The sequence below is a fragment of the Solea solea genome, chromosome 19, assembly GCF_958295425.1.
Source record: "Solea solea chromosome 19, fSolSol10.1, whole genome shotgun sequence".
NCBI classification, from domain to species: Eukaryota; Metazoa; Chordata; class Actinopteri; order Pleuronectiformes; family Soleidae; genus Solea; species Solea solea.
Genome location: NC_081152.1, coordinates 17,580,417 through 17,603,846, shown reverse-complemented (window position 1 = coordinate 17,603,846; position 23,430 = coordinate 17,580,417). Strand labels below are relative to the sequence as shown.

The window sequence follows — 23,430 nt, the reverse complement described above, 5'->3', positions numbered from 1 at the left end:
TGGCATCCCAGAACCACCTCCACACCTGCTGTCAGTGACGATCAGACCCCTACACCACTGAAATACAACCCCCCCCCCCATGCTACACCACCACCACCACGTACGGGTACGCTTCAAAAACAGTGTTTAAAAAACGCTAAACCGGTGCATTAGTGCGTCTATACCGAGGCCGACGAATCGGCACCGGTGCGTCTGTGTGCGCGTACACAAGGAGCGTGGGAGGTGTCGGCGGGGGTAAGCCACAGGAATATCACCCAGATTCAAAGAATCTAATTTCACCACGGAGAAGGAAAACAGTGTGTGTGAATATGACAAAGCTGAGATGGAAAAGGAAGAGTTTGCTCTCACAAATACAGAGCCTGCAGATACTGTATGAGGAGAGGAGGATTCATGGGAAAATTGAGTTGCAAATCATCAAACAGCATTTCACAGTTTTTTATGACCCCCCCCCCCCCCCCCCCCATAAATATAAATGAATGCAACTGACTGTAAAGGATCGCGGATGTTGAAGCTGATTTGGAGCTTTGACTCAGGAGCGGACAAAAATATAAAGTTCTATTTAAATCTACATTGTTGCTGGAGTGAACACGTGCATCATTGGGAATCAGGAAAACGGGAGTTGGAAAGTCGCCCTCTCAGGTCTGATCTGTAACTCGGAATGTCGGGGTAACACATGATTCCAAAAAACTACATTTACTGTTTTGTTTTATTTGTTGTACACATAGTACTTAGGATATTTTTTTATCCGTGGATGCTGGAGAGCGTTGTTATCAAGTATCGGCATTGCTTGCCCCAGATATATTTGTGTCCATGTATTGTTTTCTCTGTCTTCTCAACTTCCAACAGTTCCGACTTTCCTGACGTAAACTGAACAAAAGCACCACAGAACCTTGGAGTATTCAGCTCCTGTTGAATCACTAAACACGCCGCTTTTCCATATAGTTCTAGCACGACTCGACTCGGCTCGACTTGTTTCCATGAGTGATAGTACCTGGAAGAGTCGCAAGCTCGACGTCCGACACGAGAGTCAAACCGAACAATGCCGAACTGTAGATTAAAGTTAAAAATCCTGAAAACATGCGTTAATCTAACAACATTTAGCAAAGGAAATGTCTAAAATCTCAAGATTTAACAGAGGAGTCTGGTGTATTTAGCGACAGCAGGTCATCGTGAGCCGTATCACAACCCGTTCAGTCGTATTTCAGTTCAGTGATCGCTCATGCAGGAAGTACTGAACTACACGATCTGCCTCTGATCCAGTAAATCTGTCGGTCTTGGACAGAAAGGAGTGAACGTGAAGACTCAGTCTTATCTGTCTAAGTTAAGTTAAGATATAACACCGTCCATAAACCCACTCAGGACTGGGTGTGAAATGAAAAATACAGTGTGAACACTTTCAAAGAGACTTCATCCTCCTCCTATGTTCACAGCGTGAAGGTTTCCACACAAGGCGAAACAAGAAAAAAAACACGCCCCCTGTGTTTTTATTCACGTTAAGCAGCTTATATTTAAACTGTTATAGTTCACGACACAGTGTCGCGTGACTCTAACGTGGTCACTCAAAGGTGCTGATCGTGTGGACTCTGTGAGTCCAGCAGTGATGGTGGGGTTCACCTGTGGACGCGCTGTGATTGGAGAGGCTGTTCCGCTGCACTCCGCCCCCCACGGTGCGCTGACACCGCCCCCCCCAAAGCCGGAGCGCTCGCTGCTCCTCAGTACCTTCCTGCGCCCTCAGCCTCTCACACGAGCTCTCGTCTCTGCGCGAGGACGCACAGCACAGTACAGCACGAGCACAGTACAGCACGAGCACGGCAACGCAAATGGTTTATCTTCACGGTTTCTCCCGTCGCTTCGCGCTGAATGAAAGTGCACTTGTTTAGGCGAAACCAGTCGTGCTCGCGGTTGTGGTTGTCGGTGTCTCCGGGACGCGTCATGCCGTCTCGCAGTCTGTGGAGTTGTGGCGGCGCTCGGCTCGTGGCGTGGACGTGGGTTTGGAGTGTGGCGTTGCTGGGAGCGCGGAGCATCCCCGCGAATGAAGGTAAAAGCCTTTGGCACGCGACGTGGGCGTGGGGGGGGGGGGATTTAATTGTCAGTGTGTGTGTGAGTGGTTACAGCTCACAGAGAAGCAGGTAGCATATTAAAATTAATCTGAGCCAAGAAAACAGTGATGACAGCTGTGTGTCCTCCAGGTTACCAGTGATTATGTGTTTTAAAAAAACTGTAAAATCCGATATATTCAAGCACCTTTGAACACAACACGCGTTATTTGATGACTTGCTCAAAAAAAAGTGTATTTGTATTCATGCTTTAAAAACAAGAGTTTTAATTGACCTTATAGTTTTGTCACCTCTACAATAAGAACGCGACAGCAGCTGCTTCTATATTTTTTCTTCATTTTCTTTAAAAAAATACTAATTAAAATAGTTTATAATAACATTCTCTTGTTAATAATTGTGAAACATATCCCTTTAACTCCCCTTAAAGCAGATGCGTGAAGTTGTTTTTACTCTTAACCACAATGAAGGATGCTTAAGTGATTTTTTGTGTGTGTGTGTGTCAAAAATGATTGTTCCCACGCTATTGTCTGCAGACTGTGCAGCATTTTAATAGCTGGACATGAATGCCATTGTTTGTGGGGGGGTTACTGAGACAGCACTATCCAGGGAAAGCCAGGGGTGAACATTCATCAACCTGCTCATTCTCCACATGGCAGATTTATTTGGTCAAAGTTTAGATTCAGATAGAAAAAAAAGGTAGTTCCCCAATGTGTGGCCCGGACACATCCATGTGTCCTGTGGTGTTTCATGGCTTCCTTTAGGACGACAGAAAGCGGTTTAAAGTTCAACACGAGTGCGTGGGTTACTCAGTGTCATCTGGATCACATTATTCCCGGGTCTTCCTGCTGAAGTTGCCAAAAAATAAGTCAAGATTTCACTTTTATTGTATGTGAAATGCTACGTTTGACTCACTCGAGCTTTGTTTAGTCCTCTGAATGGGAAGCGGAATGCTCTTTGTTTTTACTCGTGACTAAAGAACGACAAAGAGGGAACTTTTCAAACGTGACTTGATCTCTGACACAGTGTGGCGTTGGTCGTCTTTTGATATCTTCATTCATCACAGCTTTTGTTTTCCAGCACATCAAGCCATGTGTCTTCTTCTTCTTCTTCTTCTTAAAAGTCCTCTCTTTATTCCAAAAGCCACCTTCTTCTTCTTCTTCTTCTTCTTCTTAAACATTAAAGATCTCGCTCCTCTCCGAGTGGTTTGTTGGAAGCAGACACTCAGCACAAATGTTGGACATAAATCTGGCTCATATTTATGTTGCGCTGGCTAATCATACCACTGCATGCATAATTGGAATGGAGAAGCAGCCCATAATTAATGGAGCTGCTATTCTGTCACTGGGCTAATTTATTGTAATTGAAAAAAAAAGTAAGATTAAACCACTTTCAGGCCCGTAAAAAAGGAATCTTTTGGGGGAAGCTGGCCACTCGCCCGTTTCAATGTCTGTCCTCGTCCAATCAGGCCGACTCAAGTCTCTCTCTCTCTTTTTAAAGCCGAGGTTCACCTTAAATTAAATTAAGATTAATTCAATTTGCAGCTACACGCCAACTTGTTTCCTGATCAGTGACTAATTGAAGAGGGCACGGTGTGTGTGTGTGTGTGTGTGTGTGGGGAGGTGAAACGGAGAAAAGTCCTGATCCCAGTGACTTATTATATTAACATTTCTCTTCTTATCAGGAAGGGACAGTTTTCCTGCAGTGGATCTCCGCCACTGATGAATGATTTTGAATAAAAGCGTGCACACACACACACACACACACACGCCGTGCCAGCTTGATTAATGCCGTCTCTTCAAGCCAATCCATTCTTATTTAAATGTATCAATTTGTGAGAATCTCGATGCGGAGACAGATGCCTCCCTTCTGTTTTTTTTTACCGAGTATTGTGTTCTATTATCCGTCCATCCGTCTATTAACGACGCCGTCAGGCTAATGAGTGTGATCTGAAGGTGTGTGAGCCGACACACGTTGGTTCATTTTAAAAAAAGAAAACAACCACTTTGGGGTTATTTTTCTTTTGCTGGTAATGGTGTTGATGAAATGAGGATGGCAAATTGTGGTAAATGACAGTAAATGGTCGGGGGGGGGGCAGAAGTGCGTGTTTATCTTGCCTGTGTGTGTGTGTGTCGGTGTGGGAGCAAGGAGTCAGACCATTAAGCCTGGAGTGATCCTAGCTGGCATGTAAATGCCACAATCAAACATCATAAGGCACAGACACAGGGGGAGGAAAGCCTGGAGGGAAAAAAAAAGAGAGAGAAATGTGATGAGAAAGCAATGATTTTACACTGGTTTTATTGTAAGAATTGCAGATACAGTCTTGGACAAGATTGTGTGGAGTGTAGCTAATTAATCACAAAAATAGTCAAAATTATAAGTGCGATATCCCGATGGGAATTATGCCGCAGTCGCTCATGCACATCGCTTTAATAGCGGTGGGTAAAAATAAAGATTTGGTGACATATCGTCGTCCTTTCTCGTCCAATGCGATCATTAAGGCACTCTATGGTCAACAGCGTCCCTACTTCATGTCTCCTCGTGATGGAGTTTACAGCGGGATAATTGCAGAGAGAAAGCTACATTAAGAGATGCTCCATCCACATTCAACACGGACACTTTAGGCACTTTGTTCTCTATGTTGTGAATAAACAGAGAAATCCTGCACTTTTAACATTTCTATCGCTATATGATTGTCTTGCGATATATTGATTATCATAGAATCGCTGTATCACAATATTATTGGCATTGTATTCCATGTATCGCATCATGTGGTATCCTGTGATTCCCACCTCGACCAAGTGCTCACTCTTGCTAGCGCTGTTCATCGTATCGTGACTTAAATACCGTAATAATATCGTATCTTTCCCACCCCTATGTTTTACTGTTTGACGGTTGGCAGCTCTGATACTTTGGTGCTAGTGGTGGCTAGCAGAGGTTAGCAGAGCTGTATCTGTCACGGCTAACGACGTAGCAAGAGTTGCTAATGCTGCTAAAGGGGAGAACAACCTTGAGCTTTGTTTTATGAGCTAAATGCTAAGTGTGATTTCGCTTGAGCTGCCGCTTGGAAAAGTTGAACATTATCTTAACTTCTGATGCTATTCACAGACCCACAATGCACTTCTTCAATGTTCGACGCCGCTCCCTTCGCAAGTGTTGCTCTTCAGATGCGAACATGTGTTTTTGTTTTGTTTGTTAAAACCCTCTAAAATTGTAAAATCATGATTTGGATATATAACGTCATACCACGTCAGCCTCCCAGATAAAATAATCTCCAATGTTTTTGGCCGAAAATCTACTCAGTTCCTCTCTTCAGCATATTTTTTGAAGTACTTTGAGTATCCTTGAAGTAGTGTCAGTACCAAACTTTTAAATCACTCCGCTCATTCAGCGATGACTTTTAATAATAAGCTCTATAGATCACTGTCACAGCTGAGCTGCGCCGCGTGCAGCGGTTTGATCCTCACAATGTGAGAGGGGTAACATATCCCTTATGATCTAGTTCAGCTTCACTTATCTCTTCTTTATGGCCTAATTAGTTGTCTAATCACCTCCGAAGGACATCTTTTATTATTCTCTGTAGAGCGGTGGAGACAGTATGACGACTGCCTGTGTAAGTGTGTGTGTGTGTGTGTGTGAGATGCTTTTTAGTCCCCTTACAGGGACCTCATCCCATGAAGACACTGACCTTGTCAGGGCCGCTTGTCTCGGAGAACAAACTCGCCTCCTCCTGAGGTTTTTTCATCTTTTAAAGGTGGGCTGTGTACAGTGAATTCAAGTTTGCTGCAGCGTCCTAACAAAAATAGCTGCGTGATTGTGTGTGTGTGTGTGTGTGTGTGTGGGTGTGTGTCGGCAGGTGTTGCAGACAAAGTGCGTTACTGAGCTGGCTCTCACTCCATGTTTTGTTCTGCTCGGCGCTCACACCTCCACCCGTCCGTCCTGTGGTTGACACGGTGCCTGCGTCTGTCAGGATCAGATGTTCGTGGCTCATCACGGAGAACACGTGACTGGGAAAGATTGTCCTCAGCAGCTGGTTTAATATTTATGGCACTACGGTCTTTTGGATGACTTATTAGTGTGAGTGTAAATGTTGAAAGAGTTGAAAGAGTGTCGCTCGTTGCTGGCGGCTACAAATAGCGAGAAACACTTGAATATTTTTAGCCTCTAGAGCGGTGGTTGTCTAATTTTTTACACTGAGAACCACCTGAGAAAATATGGAGCTGTTGAAGTAACACCATTATCACCAACGTGGTGTAAATAGACTGAGCTAAGTCAGCTACAGACTCTTCTCAATAAGATCATTTGCGCTCTCACATCATACCCCGGTTTATACACTAGAAGAGTATTTCTGATTTTCCTCCAAATTCCAAGAGAGTAAAGTCGCGTACCACTGGTGCTACATGCACCACAGTTGGAGAACCATGGATCTAGAATATTTAGTAACTGGTCAAACATTTACAGTATATACATAGTCAATCCCCATCTTTCAGTTAAAAACCCCATGTATACTTACTGGCCACTTTATTAGGTACACAGGTCACCCAGTGTGGTCTTCTGCAGCTGTAGTCCATCTAGTTTCACCCCTCTGTTGCCATTTGGCATGAGTACTTCTCATTACCACAACTCCTAGACCTTTTGTGGATATCAAGAAAATTCCCAAAAAACCACCAGAAAGCAAAGAAATAGAGCCTTTCGCCCATATACTTGTCATTACGGTAGCCCTCAGGACACGCGTTTGTCACGTCAGCTTCTCAGTACTGTAATTCCTAAACGGTTTAAATCACTACTATTGAAAGTTGAAGTTATCTTGGGAAAAAGGGGGCAGAACATTTTTTTTCTACAGCCATGAAATCAAAATAAATCCAGGCCAGGCTGATTACCGTGAAGGTCTTAAGAGGGTTAAGGTTCAACGTGTTGTGGGTCTTTTGCATATTTCGGTATAGTTACAAGTGATTATCTGATGCGAGTTGCTGTCGACTACTTGCTTATTCAAATCAGTCGGGCAATTTTCTTCTGACCTCTGGCATCTACTCTGCATTTTCTGTCCAGAGAATTGCAGCTCACTGGGTATTTTCCCTTTTTTCTATGAAATACTAAAATACTCAGATCAGCTCGCCAGCAACCATGACATTGTGTCTTTTATAATTCTCTTAAATCCCATTTCTAATGGCTCAGTTTCAGGTTGCCTTGTCCACACAGGTGTAGCTCATAAAGTATCTGCTGAGTGTGTTTAAAAAATGATTTCATGAGATGATAAGAGCACTAAAACAATAGAAAGGATAACCAACAATGCTATTGATTTTTTTTTGGATGTCAATGTTGAGTTGCTAGGCAGACCATAGTAGGTAGATACTGTAGCTGTTGATTGATTATGTCTAGTCAACAGTTTGAGCTAAAACAACAGTCCAACATAAATTGGAGGAGAGTTAGAGGAGCCTCTAAGTGAAGCTGTAATGAGAAGTTACTGAACTCAGTGAGACCAGACAACATGGTTCTCTTGTGGTTGTAACTGGAATGTAGACCAACCCAGTTCTACTGAAGAAGACAAGCTGTTTATTCATTAAATTGTTGGCTGTTGTGCGTGTTATCAACTAAAGGGGTCACCGTGAAAGTGTTGTGTGTTCTGCAAATAAAGGCAAACTATCCAAAGAAGTGGATTGCATGTTTTGGGCAGGAACCTATGAAAGCCCATTTCTCTGAAACACAGACAGATGGATTGCGGGTATATTGAGGACTATTTCAAACGTGGCTTTACAACAAATGAAATCCGTTGTGATTACGTCCGATCTAACTAAAGTCAACTCTAGTTACCTCATTTAGGATTGCATATTGTGAGCATGGTTAGGCCAGCGAGATGATGGATGAAGGAACCATTAAAACATTGAGGCGCATGGGCACTTCTTATCTCATAATTTTGACTTTTTATCTCATAATTTTGACTTTTTATCTCGTAATTTTGACTTAGTATCTCATAATTTTGCTTTAGCTATCAACTAATTTTGACTTAGTATCTCATAATTTTGACTTAGTATCTCAAAATTTTTTTTCATCAAGTGGCAGAAATGGGCTTCCATAGGAACCTGTTCAGGAATGGTAAATTGTATTTATATAGTCTTGATGACCACTCAAAGCTGCTTAACACTACAGTTTTGCCATTCACCCATTCACAACTGATCATTTATTACCACTCATCTTTCACACCCATTCACACACTGACTGCACAGTGGGATTAAGTGTCTTGCCCAAGGACACATCGGCATGTAGACTAGCAGAGCTGGGAATGCTTGCATTCTGATAGAAAAAAAAACGGATAGAAAAATGATTGCATGAAAAAGCCAGAAGCGGATAGCCCTCTGTCCCAGACTTAAGAATCTGAAATGATTTCAAGTCATGATATTTCAGGAAAATGTGCATGATATTTATTGCAATATTAAAAATAACACAGGGAAACTGAAAGATTAGTTATAAAGCATAGCATTTATTCCAAAAACAAGTGTGTTTCCATACTTCTTCAATCACCGAATGAGTACTTAATTAGTTGAGCATCTGTTACCTCAATGTGGCAGCAGCAGCAGGTGACGACATTTACAAGGTCCCTTGAATGCATCAGCAACAGGCATTTGGTTAGTGGGGCAGTGTGTGTGTTTGCAGAAGTAATGAGATTTACGAGGCACGTTGAATGCACCTGTGATTCCAGCATGCTTTGGGGGTTTACCATTCCGTTTCATGAAGTCTCTAGACTGGGAATGAACTAAGCTACTAACACCAGCCTCGATGGACTGAGGCAGTGCAGCGATGTTGATGGGTTGCAAAATGAAGTTGTCATCCTCTAATATGTATAAACCTAAATGCTGAGTTATTGATCAGTTGGATTTTGGCACATTCTAACCCTTAATCCCATTTGTCAATATTCTTTGGGTCATATGCTTTGGGTCTACATTTGAAGTCTTGGCCGAAGCTATCGTAACATGAAACTAAAGTTTGCTGCAGGACAGACAGACAGACAGACAGATCAGACTCTGCGTCTTCCTTTCACCCGTCTCCATGTTTTCTTTCACCGTGTCGCCTTGAAGTACCCTTTATTGCAATGAGCTCAAGCTCACATTCATGGCCTCTAAACTCATCTGCACATTGTGAAATTTGATTTAAAAAAAAGTTGAATTTAAAGTGTGTCTTAAAAAGCACAAGATGAGACTGCACAAGGTCTAACCGAGTCTATGAGACATTTACTTGGCTTCTTTCAGTTGAACACGTTGACGTCTGCCTCCTCCATGTTTGCGTTCATTACTTGGCAATAAAAACCGTCAGTTGGACTTTCTCTGTTATTATTTGAGGCGGGGAACGTTATCAACGGCACTGATATGCAGTTTTATGACGGGACATGTCCCGTGGCAAACATGGGCGTTTTAAAGCTGCTGCAGTACATCGTATAAAGCAATATGGTCACCGGCATGACGGTACAGTTCTGACGAGGGCTGCTCACTAAACCGAGCTTAGAGCTGAGCCTCACGTCGATGCTGCAGGAGCAGGCCAACATCAGACTCATGTTCTTCTCTTACCGTACACCGCGGCGGTTGCAGCATTAACCTGTGCTCGCTGCTTTTCTCTTAAAATGTCTCTCAACAAGAGGTTTTGTGACTTTTTCTTTGTTGGAGAGCACACCGTAGGGCGAATGACGATCTGTCACAGTGCTGCACAACATGAATTGTCTTCTCGAAGGGTGCTGCGGTCGTGTAATTGCTGATGACAGCTTTCGTCTTAGAAGCAGAGGGAGAGGGATTTTTAGTTTCCAGTTGAAAGCCTCATTCAGCCTCATGGCCGAGGGGGAGGAAAGCAAACAAAACAACAACTTCTTGTTAGGGCGCGGTGGTTTCCAGGTGACAACTGCGACCCAGAGATCCCCCCGACAGGCACTTTGCAGCCTGTGTGCACACAACAGATAATTGATAATCAATAATTATAGGCTCAAAGACCTCCCTGTTGCTCGCCGTGCTCCTCTAAAGTTTTCACTGGAGGAGCTCTGGAGAAAAACATCCACCTGCGTTGTTGGGTGTGTTTTGATTTGTGGCAGAAGTGAAAAATAAAAAGTCTGTTAATAATCGTGTGTTGCTGATAATGGCCGCTAATCAGGAATAGTGTGATTAAAGATGTCGGTAAGATAATAATCTCCCCTCTCGGAGCTGTGGATGAGTGGATTCTCTTCAGCAGCAGCTGTGTCTTCCATGCATCGACGGCAGCTGTCAGTTAAATATTTCCCCTGATTATTCCCACGCGACTAATTAACATTACTTTTTCTTTTCTTACTTGACAAAGTAATTTTTGGGGGGGTTGAATGGTAGTAGTAGTATACTACTACTGCTATATTTCTACCAAAGCATGTGGTTCAATCTATTAAAGGCTGGATTTTAGGGCGATTACTAGGGCTGCTTTAATGTTTTAGAGATTTGTTCACTTTTCAGCGTCTGGTTTCTTTGCTCCATTTGACAAAGAAATCATTAAACCTGAGTCATTATGGTTTGTGGACGGCATGAACAAGGCATTTGAGAACAAGTTTGGGAAACGCCGATCAACATGACTGATTGCTTTATGTTTTTGACTTCCAACAGTGAACCTGTTGGATTCTCGCGCTGTGATGGTCGACCTAGGATGGGTGGCGTACCCAAAGAATGGGGTAAGTTAGTTATCGATTATGATAATGTTGTTGTTGTTGTTGTTGTTGTTGACTGTTCTCATGGACACACTGTTGCCTGAGACTTACATTTCCAGTGTGTAAGCATTAAGCCATGTTTCCATCGAGCCACCAAAACGACCAGCTCCTACCATACCATTTTTGGCCACTCTTCCCTTGGGGCACCAGAGTAAAGGTCATGACCTTTGACAGTAAGCCAGTGCGACATCGACTTAACGCCACATATTTTGCTGACGCGGCCCACACTCCGCCTACCAAGTAAAGGTATAATGTTCTTAGTCGAAATGCAAGGCTTTACCATTCCAAACCGGACCATTCTGTACCAAACAACCTCGTACCGTGATTGAAACACAGCTTTTGTGTCCTGTAAATGGTGAGACTACAGACTATATGAAAACTGTGGCTCTTAAAAGTAGGCCTGCGATCTTTGTTTGAATATGAATGGATTGAACCTCCAGCTACTTTGACATTTTTCATTTCATCATTAAATCATTTTTAAATAATTCAAATCATTTCGGTCCGTGGGTAAGACCAGATATTGAAGTACATCTTAATTTCAAGGTTTGGGGAACGCAGATCAACCTCTTTTATTACATTTTCCGACATTTTATGGAGCGATCGAGTATTGACGAAGCGGATTCATAGATTATAAAAATGTATCGTTAGTTGTAGCCCGACCAGAAAGGATGGAATTCTTCTTTGTTTGCATATTTAGCTTCAATATGCTACACAGGCCTCCATAAAGCAAGACCCTTGTCTAAATTTTATTATTCTGTACTTCTTATTTGTTGCACCTTTAATGCTCACAGTGATATATGAAAACACATCAACACAGAGTAAAACAAATCTCTTTGAAATACTAATTAAAACATTCAATCCGTGCCACAATTCCTTAGCGATCAAAGGGAATAATGAAGTATAAAGTCCTGGGTTCAAGGGTTCAAGTCGCAAAAACTCGCTTTCATCGTATGGATTCGGAAGACACCTTTAGCTTCGCCCCGTTTTCACTTTGAAGTGCAGGTACTTCATTTGTTTTTTATCAAGGTTAACGGTCATTTCATTTTCAGAAACTCCGACTTCATTATCGGCTGGGTAAATTGAATTCATGAATAAGAGAGTGAATATATTAGTCTCACGCCAGCAGTCGGATTTCCATCCTTAAGTATTCCCAGGATGACGGCTAATTAGAGGATGACATGATAATTAGAGTCGGGAAATGTTTATTTGATCGACTTTTTACAGTGAAAAAAGTACCACCTTTATTTGCAAGGTCACTTTATATCATGTATAAGAAGATCTTTTAAACGGACAACTTCAACACAGTAGATGGTAGTTTAGAAATGAATACCAGAGTTGTGGGGTAGGCTAGTCTAAGGCCACATCCAGTCGTTTTCAAAAAGTTCCCCTGTCCAGACTACAGCGTTTTGAGTTCCCGTAAAGACGGCAGAGAATAGCTCCGTCCACACGGAACCCCCCCCCCCCCGAAACGCTGCCGTCTTTACGCGGACTCAAAGCGCTGTAAGTTCTTATGCTAGCACTGTAAGTTGCGCTGTAACGTTACACCAAAGAACGCAAGAAGAAGAAGACGTCGTAAACATTACAGATATAGGAACAGAAACGGAGACAGAATGAACCGAGCCAGGGGGAACCAAAGGTTAATAATGTCTGTTTGTTTAAGTTTACGGTTTCCGTGTGAATATTTAGCGACTTTATAGCAGCTAGCGTCCCTCGAGGACTTTCTGTCATATCCATAAATACTTAATGAGTAATTCCGCCACACGAGTGAGATCGATCTAACTGTCTTTACTGCGAGAGTTGGACACACACAGGTATCGCAATCGCCTACACCAGTAGGTGTCCAAACTACGTCCAACGGGCCAATCGCGGCCCTCTGTGAGATGTTACACGGCCCGAAGCTTCGGTTTTAGTCCCGGGTTCTAAACCCACCTGTGACAGCTACATGCACTCATCTCATATTATGTTATTTGACTCCAGATGTGGGAAAGAAAGGCACTTTAATCAAATTAATCCATTATTAATCGATTACTGAATGATCGACAACTATTTTGATTAATCAATTCATCGGTTTGACGCTTTTTCCATGATTAGAACAAGATATGTGTGGTTGTTTAAGCTTCCTGTGAATATTTTCTTCATTTCTTTGCTCTGGATAACAAAGAAATCAATAGAAGTGAATCATTTTGGTTTGTGGACAAAACTGGACGTTCTAGAACGTCGTCATTTCCAGGTTTGATGAACACCGATCAACATTTTTTAAGGTTTTCTAACATTTTATGACAGATTAATCGATTATGAAAATAATCGTTAGTTGCAGCTCGGTTATTGAGGCCTTTGAGTGTTAAAAAGAAGGATTTTGAATTGCGGACACGTATGGGGGAGCCAGTGAAGTTGTTTAAGGGACATTAAGACGGACGTCTCCTGTCCAGTCTCCGCAGAAAGCGTCTGGAATTGCAGTGGTGGCTTTTAACAAGAATTAATTTGTGCCTCCCATTTGATCCTAATATAAAAACCTGACAGTCGCACGGCTCCCACTGGCAAATATGCAGCTTTACACGGCCGGGACCGATAGTGCTGACCTTAGTGCTTTTCTCAGCTCCTGTGTATTCAAATCACGCCCCCCCCACACACACACACACACACACACACACACACACACACACACACACTCTGTGGCTCATCGTAGATGGGTGAGATAGTGCTGACAAAAGCATCCATACGCGCAATCATATTAATGAAGATGTGATTATGGCGCGTGGCTGCGACAATGCACCTGCATAAATAATTGCATTCGGAGCGGTAGACAGAGGGGAGAGAAAATTAACAAGCGAATGAGACAATGTAAGGATCTTATTATCGCGCCGCGGCTTTTATTCCGCTGATTGAAATATAACTCTTGTGGGTTTTTTTTTCTTAATCAACTTGTCAGACACTGACTTGACGGAGCAATCAGACCAAAATATACACATGTATGTGTATTCCCTTTAGGGCTGCATCGATTCATCGCTTTTGATTGATCAATTAATCAGTTTGAGTGTTTTTGTTTAATAATTAAAGCAAGTCCTCTGATTTTTTTCAGCTTTATAGAACAAAGAAATCATCAGAAATTGTCAATGTTCTTCATTTTTTCATCCATTTCAACGAATGGATTCGTTGAGAAAGCGATTGACGGATTGATCGATAAGGAAAGGGCCTAATCTCTACATCATATTCAAGATTATAATCTGCAGCACAGGCTCACAAACACATTTGCATTCACAACAGTCGCAGACTTTATCCTCCTTCTTCGTCTCCTTCAATCCACATCATTGCTTCCCCTTCCACTTTCCTTCTTCCTCTACTTTCTTCTTTCCTTGTCCACCCACCAAAACGTCACTTTGACTCTGCGTCCCCATTTTCTTGTCATGTGCCTGTCTTTTCTCTATCTCGCCATCTTCTCCTCGCTTCTGTGCGCTTTCCACTTTCAAAGCTTCCCATATGACGACGATGATCCAAACATGTGTCTTAAGATACAGATGAGGGGGGAGCCTGAAGTAAGGGCTTTAAGAATTCTATAAAGTACCTTAACGCGAACACCGTTACATGTATGATTGGCTTCTTAAACGTGATGTGAGACAGAGGTGGACAGAATTATTATAGAGCCACTGTAAAGGGAGAACACCGCGTTACAGAGACGTAACCAAGCGTCCCCCTGACCTCTGTACTGGACAGTGAGTTCTCTGTCTCCTCCCATTTTAAAAAGGAGATGAATGGTGTCTTAATGTCCTCGTGTCACTCTGTGGATGTTAAAGGAGGCTGATGAAGGATTTGGATGGAGACAAATGGATAAACTCTTGAAGAGAGAACGTTGGACGTTGTTCCCACTTTCAGAAAACAGGATGGGATGGATGGATGATGGAGGGATGGATGATGGATGGATGAACACTTTACAACTCTTGAAATATATGAAATTGGAGACATGAGATAAATGCAAAGAAAATATGACATAAAATAAAATAAATATTAAAGAAGAAAGTACAGCTTTACAAAGACAGAAAAACACATTAGAATAAAATATGAAATATTATTTTGAAAAGGTGTTAATTGTAAGGACATACACCACAGCTATACAGAGATTAAGGAATAAAAAACATTAAAATGCAACCAGGAAAAATCAACAACGATGACTCTGTAGTGCAAGTGTACAGAGTTATGAATGGATATATTATTAGAAAGTTTATATATTATTTATATATAAATACATTAATAGAAAGTAGATTTTTAAAAATCTTTAGCTTTATGAAGGTTTGTATCCTAAATGTCGTGATGGACAAAGACAGAGACACGAGATTAAAGACGATCTATTTTTTTTGTTCCTCGTCCCACTGGAGCTATTTGTCCGTCAACCGTTTGTCATCTAATACGACATCGTTTACTTCCTTTACTCGCTGCACTGGGAGCAGGAAGGAACATGGCTGTGCACTTGGGTCTCCTGCTGATCAAATGACATCAGGTGGAAGATTTTTTTATCTCCGGCATCTTTGAGCGTCATGAAGTTTAAAAAAAAAGACAGAAATAGTCTTGTTCAAGGGTTAGTTCATCTTCAGGTACAAAATATATGAAATTAGACACATTTCAGACCTGCAACTAATGATTATTTTCTCGATCTGTGGATTGTTGTTTGGCTCATAACATGTCAGAAAATGTTGATCGGTGTTTGGAAAACTTGGAATTGAAGATGTTCTCCAATATCTTTATTCCGTTTGAATGACTTCTGTGTCATATGGAGCTAAGAAACCAAAAACTAGGCACATTTAAAAAAAAAAAAAATCAGAAAACCTGTTTTAAATCTTTAAAAAAAAGACTCAGTTATAAAAATAGTTGATGAATCATTTGATAATCGATTAATTGAGTAATTGTTTCAGGCCTAAATGATCTGCTACTCTCCTCACTTGACAACTCTTAATATATAAGAAAATAGAATAAAATATAAACTGATATTCCATTTTATGGAACATATACATTCAATATAAATGCAACAGGTTTACTGTAAAAGCCTGGAGGTCACAGAGGTCGGCACACGGCAGCCGATGGCACTCGTTCATTTACAACAGATGCTCAGTGACGGCCAACACTTGTGTCAGGGCCCTAAACTGTCCCTCCCCCCGTCCCGTCCCCCCCCCGTCCCCCCCGTCCCCTAACGAAGAACGACAGCAGATTAAGTCGTTTTTTGTTTTTTCCCCCCTTGTGTCGTGTTGTGATGCTGCTCAACATCTTGCTTCTCCTTTCTCTCCGCACATTATGCAATAAAGAGAGAACACGGACGAGGACGGGTACAAGGGACAGAGGAGACGAGGCAGATAAGAGAAACGGGGCGAGAGATTCATTTAGAGCCGCGACAGGAGAAAAAAAGACGGAACGGAACATCAGCAGAAATCGGGGACAAGGAGGAAGATGAGAAGTTGAAGAGATGGGGGGGGGGGGGGTTGAGTGGCCGAGCCGAGCGGTGTTTCTGGGTTAGACGTAAGATTGGATAATTGAAGGAAGAATAGAGGACACATGGAGGGAAAATGATGACAGACGTGGCTGAAATGGAAAGGCAGGGGGGATGAGGCATGAAAAGTGGGATGTTTGAGACAGAAATAGGGAAAGAGAAGTGGGGGGGGGGGGGGTTTGACGGAGACTTTAAGGGAAAGGAGTGAGAAGTGCAGATCTATTATGGTATAGTCGGTGGGAATCTGGATCGGTGGGGATGGGGGTCGGGTCGGGTCGGGGCGGGGGGTAATGATAAGTTGCAGTCAGCTTTATGGACTTAGAGCCAGGAGGGCACTCAGCGGAGCCACGGGGGGGTTCTGCTGACGGATGTGACACGACGACACGTGAGTTCACCCACACACGGAGCAGTCAACAAACCACACACACACACACACACACACACACACTCTAATGAGGGGCGAGATGTATGCCTGAAGGAAGGGTTCCAACAGAGAGGGGCAGGAGGTTGAGACGAGGCGATGCAGAAGTAAAATGGAGGCCGAGACATCCGCGAGACGCTCAGAAATGACTATGGAAACCTATTAATGGTCACTATAAAGAATCATTAGAGCAGATATTAAAAGGAAAACAAAGAGAGTGTGTCGGCAGTGTTCAGTCCACAGGATTTGTCGGTGAGATTAAAAAATCCCCCGGAAGACGAATTTTAAAAATATCCCAAGAGAAATTAACTATTACCTCCTGCAAGGACGTTGTTGTGGTGGTGGTGGGGTTTTTTTTTGGGGGGCGGGGGCGGGGTTTTTGTCTGTTTGGGATCATTAAACTCAAAAAAGTAAAGTATGGTTTTAAATAAAAATGTTCTGTGGAGGTTTGGTGGTCATACAGATCTGGATTCAGGATTGTATGAATGCGTAGGAAAGCGAGCAGCCTTGGTTGTTGGAAGTGATTCTGTTGTTCAGTAATAATAATAATAATGATAATAATAATGATAATAATAATAGTCTTTGCTGTCAGCAGCTTCTCTGGGGGCAAATTCTAATTGCTTCCATTAAACACTGGAAACAGCCATCTCTACATCAGAGTTCAGTAATAACAGAGTAATAGTCTAGTAGTCGCAATAAGGAGGAAGTATAATGGTTTTTCCCTCTTATTTCGTGCGATGTCAGGTAATAGCTTGGTTAATAACAATGGTAGTACTGTGATATTATAAGCATACACACACACACGTCTTTATCTTCAAGGTCACACTGTCCATAGATGGATAGATGCAACAATAAAGTGCAAAACAATGAAATACAACACTCTCAAGACACTGCCAAACTCACAAGGTAAAAACAGTAAAATAGGAAACAACGACAGATAAAGTCATGGTTACCACAGGGGCTTGTTACCTGGAAACATGGTCATTTTTGAAACTTGATCATCAACCTGTTTCTGTTTAATTTGACTTAATTACCTTGTTACTCCGACACTAATACCGGGCTGTAATGTTGAAAATAAGATCTTATTACCATAAATTCAATCCCCTATTACCACATTGTTGCTGAACTGTAATTTGGGGATGAAGTGAGGAGGTTGTGTGCAGATTACAAGATCACACTTAAGAAGGAATAAGAAATGACATTACAGAATCGTAAAAGATCCATCCGAGTGTATTTGTTTCTACAGCAGGTCACTCTTTCTGCAGGGGGGGGGGGTCCTGACCTTGAGCTTTGTACTCACCACAGAGTTCTGTGTTCGACCCCTGAAGACCTGGTCCACCAAAAAAAAAAAACCCATGTCCCGCAGTCTTTAAACCTCCCAGGAGAAGCATGAAACTCCCAGAAAATGCACTGTAGCTATAATAATGTACTGTATTCTCCGTGCAAAGGTTGGTCTGTGTTTCTCCTTAAATAAAAGCCCGGTATTTAATACAGACCTATTTTAAATACAGCACATAAAGAAGGTGTGGATGTAATTTAATGGAAAACGAGAGTTTGAGCCCCGACGCTCACCTTTTTAATGGAAGTGTGTGTGTGTGTGTCTGAGCTCTTTGTGTTCACTGTATTTATCCTGAAACTAATGGCTCGTGTTAAATCATTGTTTGACGACTCCGCTTTACAGCGTTAGCCTATAGCTCGCGTGTGCGCCGTTTCCATTAGTAATAAAAAAAAAAAAACATTGCTAATGTAGTGGAGCTGCAGAGTGGCTGAGACTTGCAGAAGCAACAAAGTGTTTTGTGTTTCTGTTATCCACACACACATTCAGAACCCATTTGATTTGAAGCGAGAACCAGACAAGGGCTGGGGGGGGGGGGGGGGGGTCATCTGTTCAACTCCCTGCTTGGCCACCGCTAATGATTGATGTGTGTCTCTGTGTGCAAATGTGTGTTAAGCTGTGTAAAGCCCGGCGCAGGCTGCTAGATCTGTGTGATCTAACCAGTAAGAGGCTTAATGTCTGCACTGGGACTCACTGGGACGGTGTCTGGGAGAGATAGGGGGAATTGGTCCCACACGAGGTTCCCCTCATCACCCGTAACTCTGACGCCACGTCTTAAACCTCAAAACGGCCCTTCAAAGAACTGTTGACATTCAGAATGGTTTGACTTTTCCCAAAAAATAAATGTCCTTCACTCCTAAATCCACGTATATTGAACACAACGGCATGTGCGATCGACGGCGCCTCAGTCACTTCGCAGATTATTCACACACAGAGAAACCAGAACATGGACTGAAGCAGGGAAAAAGACAGATGGTAAACAAGACAAGAGAAAAGAGAGAAGGAGAAGACAAAGGCGCAAAGGTTGTACACAACAGCCACAGCCAGCATTGATTAATATGGGCTATTAAGCTATAACACCAGATCATAGTCTGGTCCCTCTGGCCATATTATGGTGACATGATGAAGCGCCTGTATTAGCCATGGGAGAGTGCTAGTGATGCAGATAATAGCCACGTCCCAGGAGACCTGCAGAGGGAATTAATGCTGCTGTCTGACACACAAATGTAGCTGCTCACATACACGCGAGCTTTGAATGATGACAGAGTCATTTCCATACTGTACGCACACACACACACACACACGTAAAGCTATACGATACATTACACACCTATGAATGCAAATTAGGCTAAATCATACACCGTATATGGACATGGACGTGGTCTTCTGGCTCCGCTTCTGACGCCAACCAGGAGGTGAGAAGATGTCGAACAGCCACTCGGGGGCTGTCCACACGAAAACGAGTCTAGACGTTATCATATCCCATTTCATCCGCATGGAATTGGCGTTTTTGGAAGCCCTGGAATGTGTGGGGAAACTGAAAAATTGAGTGTAGACCACGGGTGTCCAAACTCATATAAACCATATTTGATAATGAGAAGATTCCCAGGGGCCAATGGTCCCTTAAAGGAATACTTTGCATTTAGCGTTGTATTAGAAGAATAGGGCTAGTATTTTTGAAAAACAACTCAGAAATATCTTCATTCTTTTTTAGGTTATGTGCCCACTGCTAATTCCACACTTTTTAGACCCACTCGTGGGGGGCGGGACCTCATACCCAGAACATGGTACCATAAAGTCATATTTACAGGTATATGACATACACAGACGCATGACACCAACAGTTGTAGGCAAAAAAAAAAAATTTAAATGCAATAAATGTGCTCTTTTATTACAGTTTTGCAGTGGGTGAATGCATTCATCCGTCTGTCACTGCCAGGGCCGATTTCCCTGTCCCAGTCCGACCTCCCTGGTCATAAATAATAGATAATAAAACCAAACTGAAGCTGCGGGTCGGACTTTGGACGTCTGTGGTTTAGACGATCAGCACACTACTTTGGAAAAACAATGATGTCATACGTCCTTGTTGTTGTCGCCGTCATCCTGCTTTGCTCCACAATAACTTTTATTTCCTGTCCTTCTGTGATTGTGTACTGTTTCTGGTGTAGCGGTGTCACAGCGCCACATACAGGCCTCACACGTGCACTGCAACCTTTTAGAGTCACCGTGGGTGCTTCATGTTGGGTGAAGACGTTTCCTGACATGAGGAGAACTTTTTAAAAGAAGAAGTTCACGTTCCGTTCCGTTTGTGTCTCTCTTGATTTTCTGTGTAATGCCAGTAAACTAGTTTTTGGTTCTTCTTCAGTAGAACATCCTGTAAAAATTGGTAATATGTTCCACTTTAGAGGAAAATGGACGGTAAAGAGCGACAGGAGCCTGGTTGCAGGTTTGACACATTTGAAATTCCACTCATAAAACGTCAACCAGCCAAATTGCGATTTCGGAGGCTTGCTAATGGGAGTTGGGGGTTCTTTTTTTGGGTGACATCACGACTGGTTTTCACTTAGGCTAAACCCCTTAGCACTATCTCATATTTTCCCGTCCGTCTGCTGTCGGGAGTAAATGAGGAGGCAGAGATGAGGATTATTCTTCTATCTATACCCGCACACACATACACGTACCTCATTACTGTTAAGCCGTTCCGAGATGTATTACAGGAGCGTTCCGGTCGAACGGTCACAGCACATCCTGTATAACAGCAGTGTCCACACTTTGATTCCGGCAGCAGACTTTTGCTAAACATGTCACACACCTTCCTTCCCTCCTGCCTTGTTTCCCGTCTGTGTCGTAGACTGTCAAAAATACCAGAGTCAATCTCAGAACAATTGCATTGAGTATAAGATAATTTTTTTTTTTATATATAACATACTAGTGCATATATACCTCCATGTTGACACTGGCCAAAAAAAATTACATTTATATCATGTTGTTTTCACACGATATTAATTCTTGTCAACTGATTTTGTCTAAAAGTAACAATGTCCTTCAATTGCAATGTTATTTGTCTTAATATATAGTGATTCATTATTAGGATTTTACCTCCACTAGTTCAAGTCTAAGCTATTTACACAATAAATTCAACTTGCAAGTGCAAAAGCTTATGGTTTACACACTTAACTAAGGTATTACCGATTGAGGTAAATTCTAAAAGTTAATATAAACCAAAGTTAGGACGTTATATGCAGAAAACTAGCTTACTTAATGAATTAATTTGATTCATTCAGGTGTATTATAAGGATTTCTCAACCATTTCCTTTGTTCATTGTAAAATGTATCTACATCAACAACAACAACAACAACAACGTTAAAAATATGGATAGAAAGTTGTGTATTTGTTTCTGTTTTGCATCCATATCCACTAGAACCTTCTCTTTCTATATTGGTAAAAGTTAAAACAAGCTAAATTTGAGCAGTGTTAATGGTAAAATGCCATTAATCTCCTTCTTCCCTCTGCCTCAGTGGGAGGAGATCGGCGAGGTCGACGAGAACTACGCCCCCATCCACACCTACCAAGTGTGCCGCGTCATGGAGCAGAACCAGAACAACTGGCTCCACACCAACTGGATCCTGACCGAGGGAGCGCAGCGGGTCTTCATCGAGCTCAAGTTCACCCTCAGAGACTGCAACAGCCTGCCGGGCGGGGTGGGAACCTGCAAGGAGACGTTCAACATGTATTACTACGAAACGGACGGGGGCGAGGACGAGATAGAGGAGGGCGAGATGAGAGACGGGCCGGGCATGACCGAGGAGGAGGAACGGGCGATGAAGGAGAGCCGATACATCAAAATTGACACCATCGCGGCCGACGAGAGCTTCACGGAGCTCGACCTGGGGGACCGCGTCATGAAGCTCAACACGGAAGTCCGCGATTTAGGCCCTTTGACGCGGAAAGGCTTCTACCTGGCGTTTCAGGATTTGGGAGCCTGCATTGCCTTGGTCTCTGTGCGGGTTTTCTACAAACGCTGCCCCTTTTTTGTGAAGAGTCTGGCCGAGTTCCCCGACACCATCCCAGGCTCGGAGGCCTCGCAGCTGGTGGAGGTGGTCGGCCACTGCGTCAATAACTCCCTGCCTTTGTATGAGCCTCCCAGGATGCACTGCAGCACAGAGGGCGAGTGGCTGGTGCCGATCGGGAAGTGCGTCTGCCAGCCGGGGTTTGAGGAAATCAGCGGATTCTGTCAAGGTGAGAAGCAGTTCCCGTCGAGTTGAACCCATTTCACTTTTCCGCTGTGAGTAAATGCTGCTTTTGACTTTTCATATCAGTGCCCAGTGTTCACATTTTATTTATTTTAGGTCTTTGAGCACACATTGTTGCGTTCCTCTTTCGGTTTTTCCATCTTCGTCCTGTGTTTATTTTTATATCTGTGCTCATGTTTGTTTTTAGTATTGTGTGTTTGAGTGTGTGCGCGGATCTGAGTGTTTCTTACTGTGTGTGTGTGTGTTTCTCCCCAGCTTAGTGCAGGGTATTCCCCTGAGCCCCGCAGCACTTTGCTGCTCTCATACAGCCGCTGTTCTGCTTGCGATTCCAGCCCAAACATTCCCAGCGCCGACCTTAACTGCCATTTGCACAGGCACCGTGGGCCTCTCTTGTTTTGTCTCTACCCAATATTCCCCTGTTCTGGCTTTGAAATAACTCCATTTTCAGGTTTACTGCGAGTAGCATGGCGAACTTTCAGAGTAAAAGGAGAAAAAAACAAAACAAAGAGCGCTTATTGTAGCAGCATGAAGTTGGTACAGAAAATTGAAAATGTGCCATTATGTGATGGCCGCCGAGCGTTTCATCTCCTCACACAATGCTCCGCCAATCGAGTGGCTGTCTCGTGTGATTGTGTACGCGGTGAATAGAAAATTCACTGCACCGCATCACACAAAACAACCCCTCGTTTAATACACTTTTTACAGGATCGTTGCTTTGCGGCGTTTTTATTATACATGCCTCTTGCCATGGCTTAAGTACTAATGCAGCAAATGTATTACACCGTATTGTACCTCGGCCACAAAGCTCGTATCTAACGTAAATGGGAACTAGTTTCCAGAGCATTTGAGGAGTGGTGTTGTTTGACAGCGGTGTATGCGAGGAGCGTGTTTCAACTGGATTCGTCACACGGTGCCTGCAGCGAGTCCAACAGTGTTTTCTCAGAGCTGCAGTGTCACTTTCAGCAATGGTCACTTCATTATAATCAAACGATAAACCCGGCACCGATGCTACAAACCATATTTAGGCTTCCTTTATCACACATGAAGTGTCCGCGGGGACATCATTAGGAAACAGTTTTCCAACTGCAGTCATACTGCTGCAGACTGTACACTCGGCCCAGACTCTTACACTTCTGTGGCTGACAAGAGCATGAAATGTTAATGTTTGCAGAAGTCTAAATATTC

The 23,430-nt window shown here is 42.9% G+C and overlaps 1 protein-coding gene across 2 annotated transcripts in view; it reads left to right on the top strand.

The window, feature by feature from the left end:
• The first annotated feature begins 1,736 nt into the window (after positions 1-1,736).
• The window catches only part of LOC131446304 (ephrin type-A receptor 5), an 86,561-nt gene continuing 64,867 nt past the window's right edge, over positions 1,737-23,430 (top strand). For both annotated transcript variants that reach the window (XM_058617451.1, XM_058617452.1), the window contains exons 1-3: positions 1,737-2,038; positions 10,661-10,725; positions 21,511-22,231. In XM_058617451.1, coding sequence (XP_058473434.1) covers positions 1,861-2,038; positions 10,661-10,725; positions 21,511-22,231 — 964 coding nt within the window. In that variant the 5' untranslated portion in view covers positions 1,737-1,860. The remainder of the gene's footprint in view (positions 2,039-10,660; positions 10,726-21,510; positions 22,232-23,430) is intronic.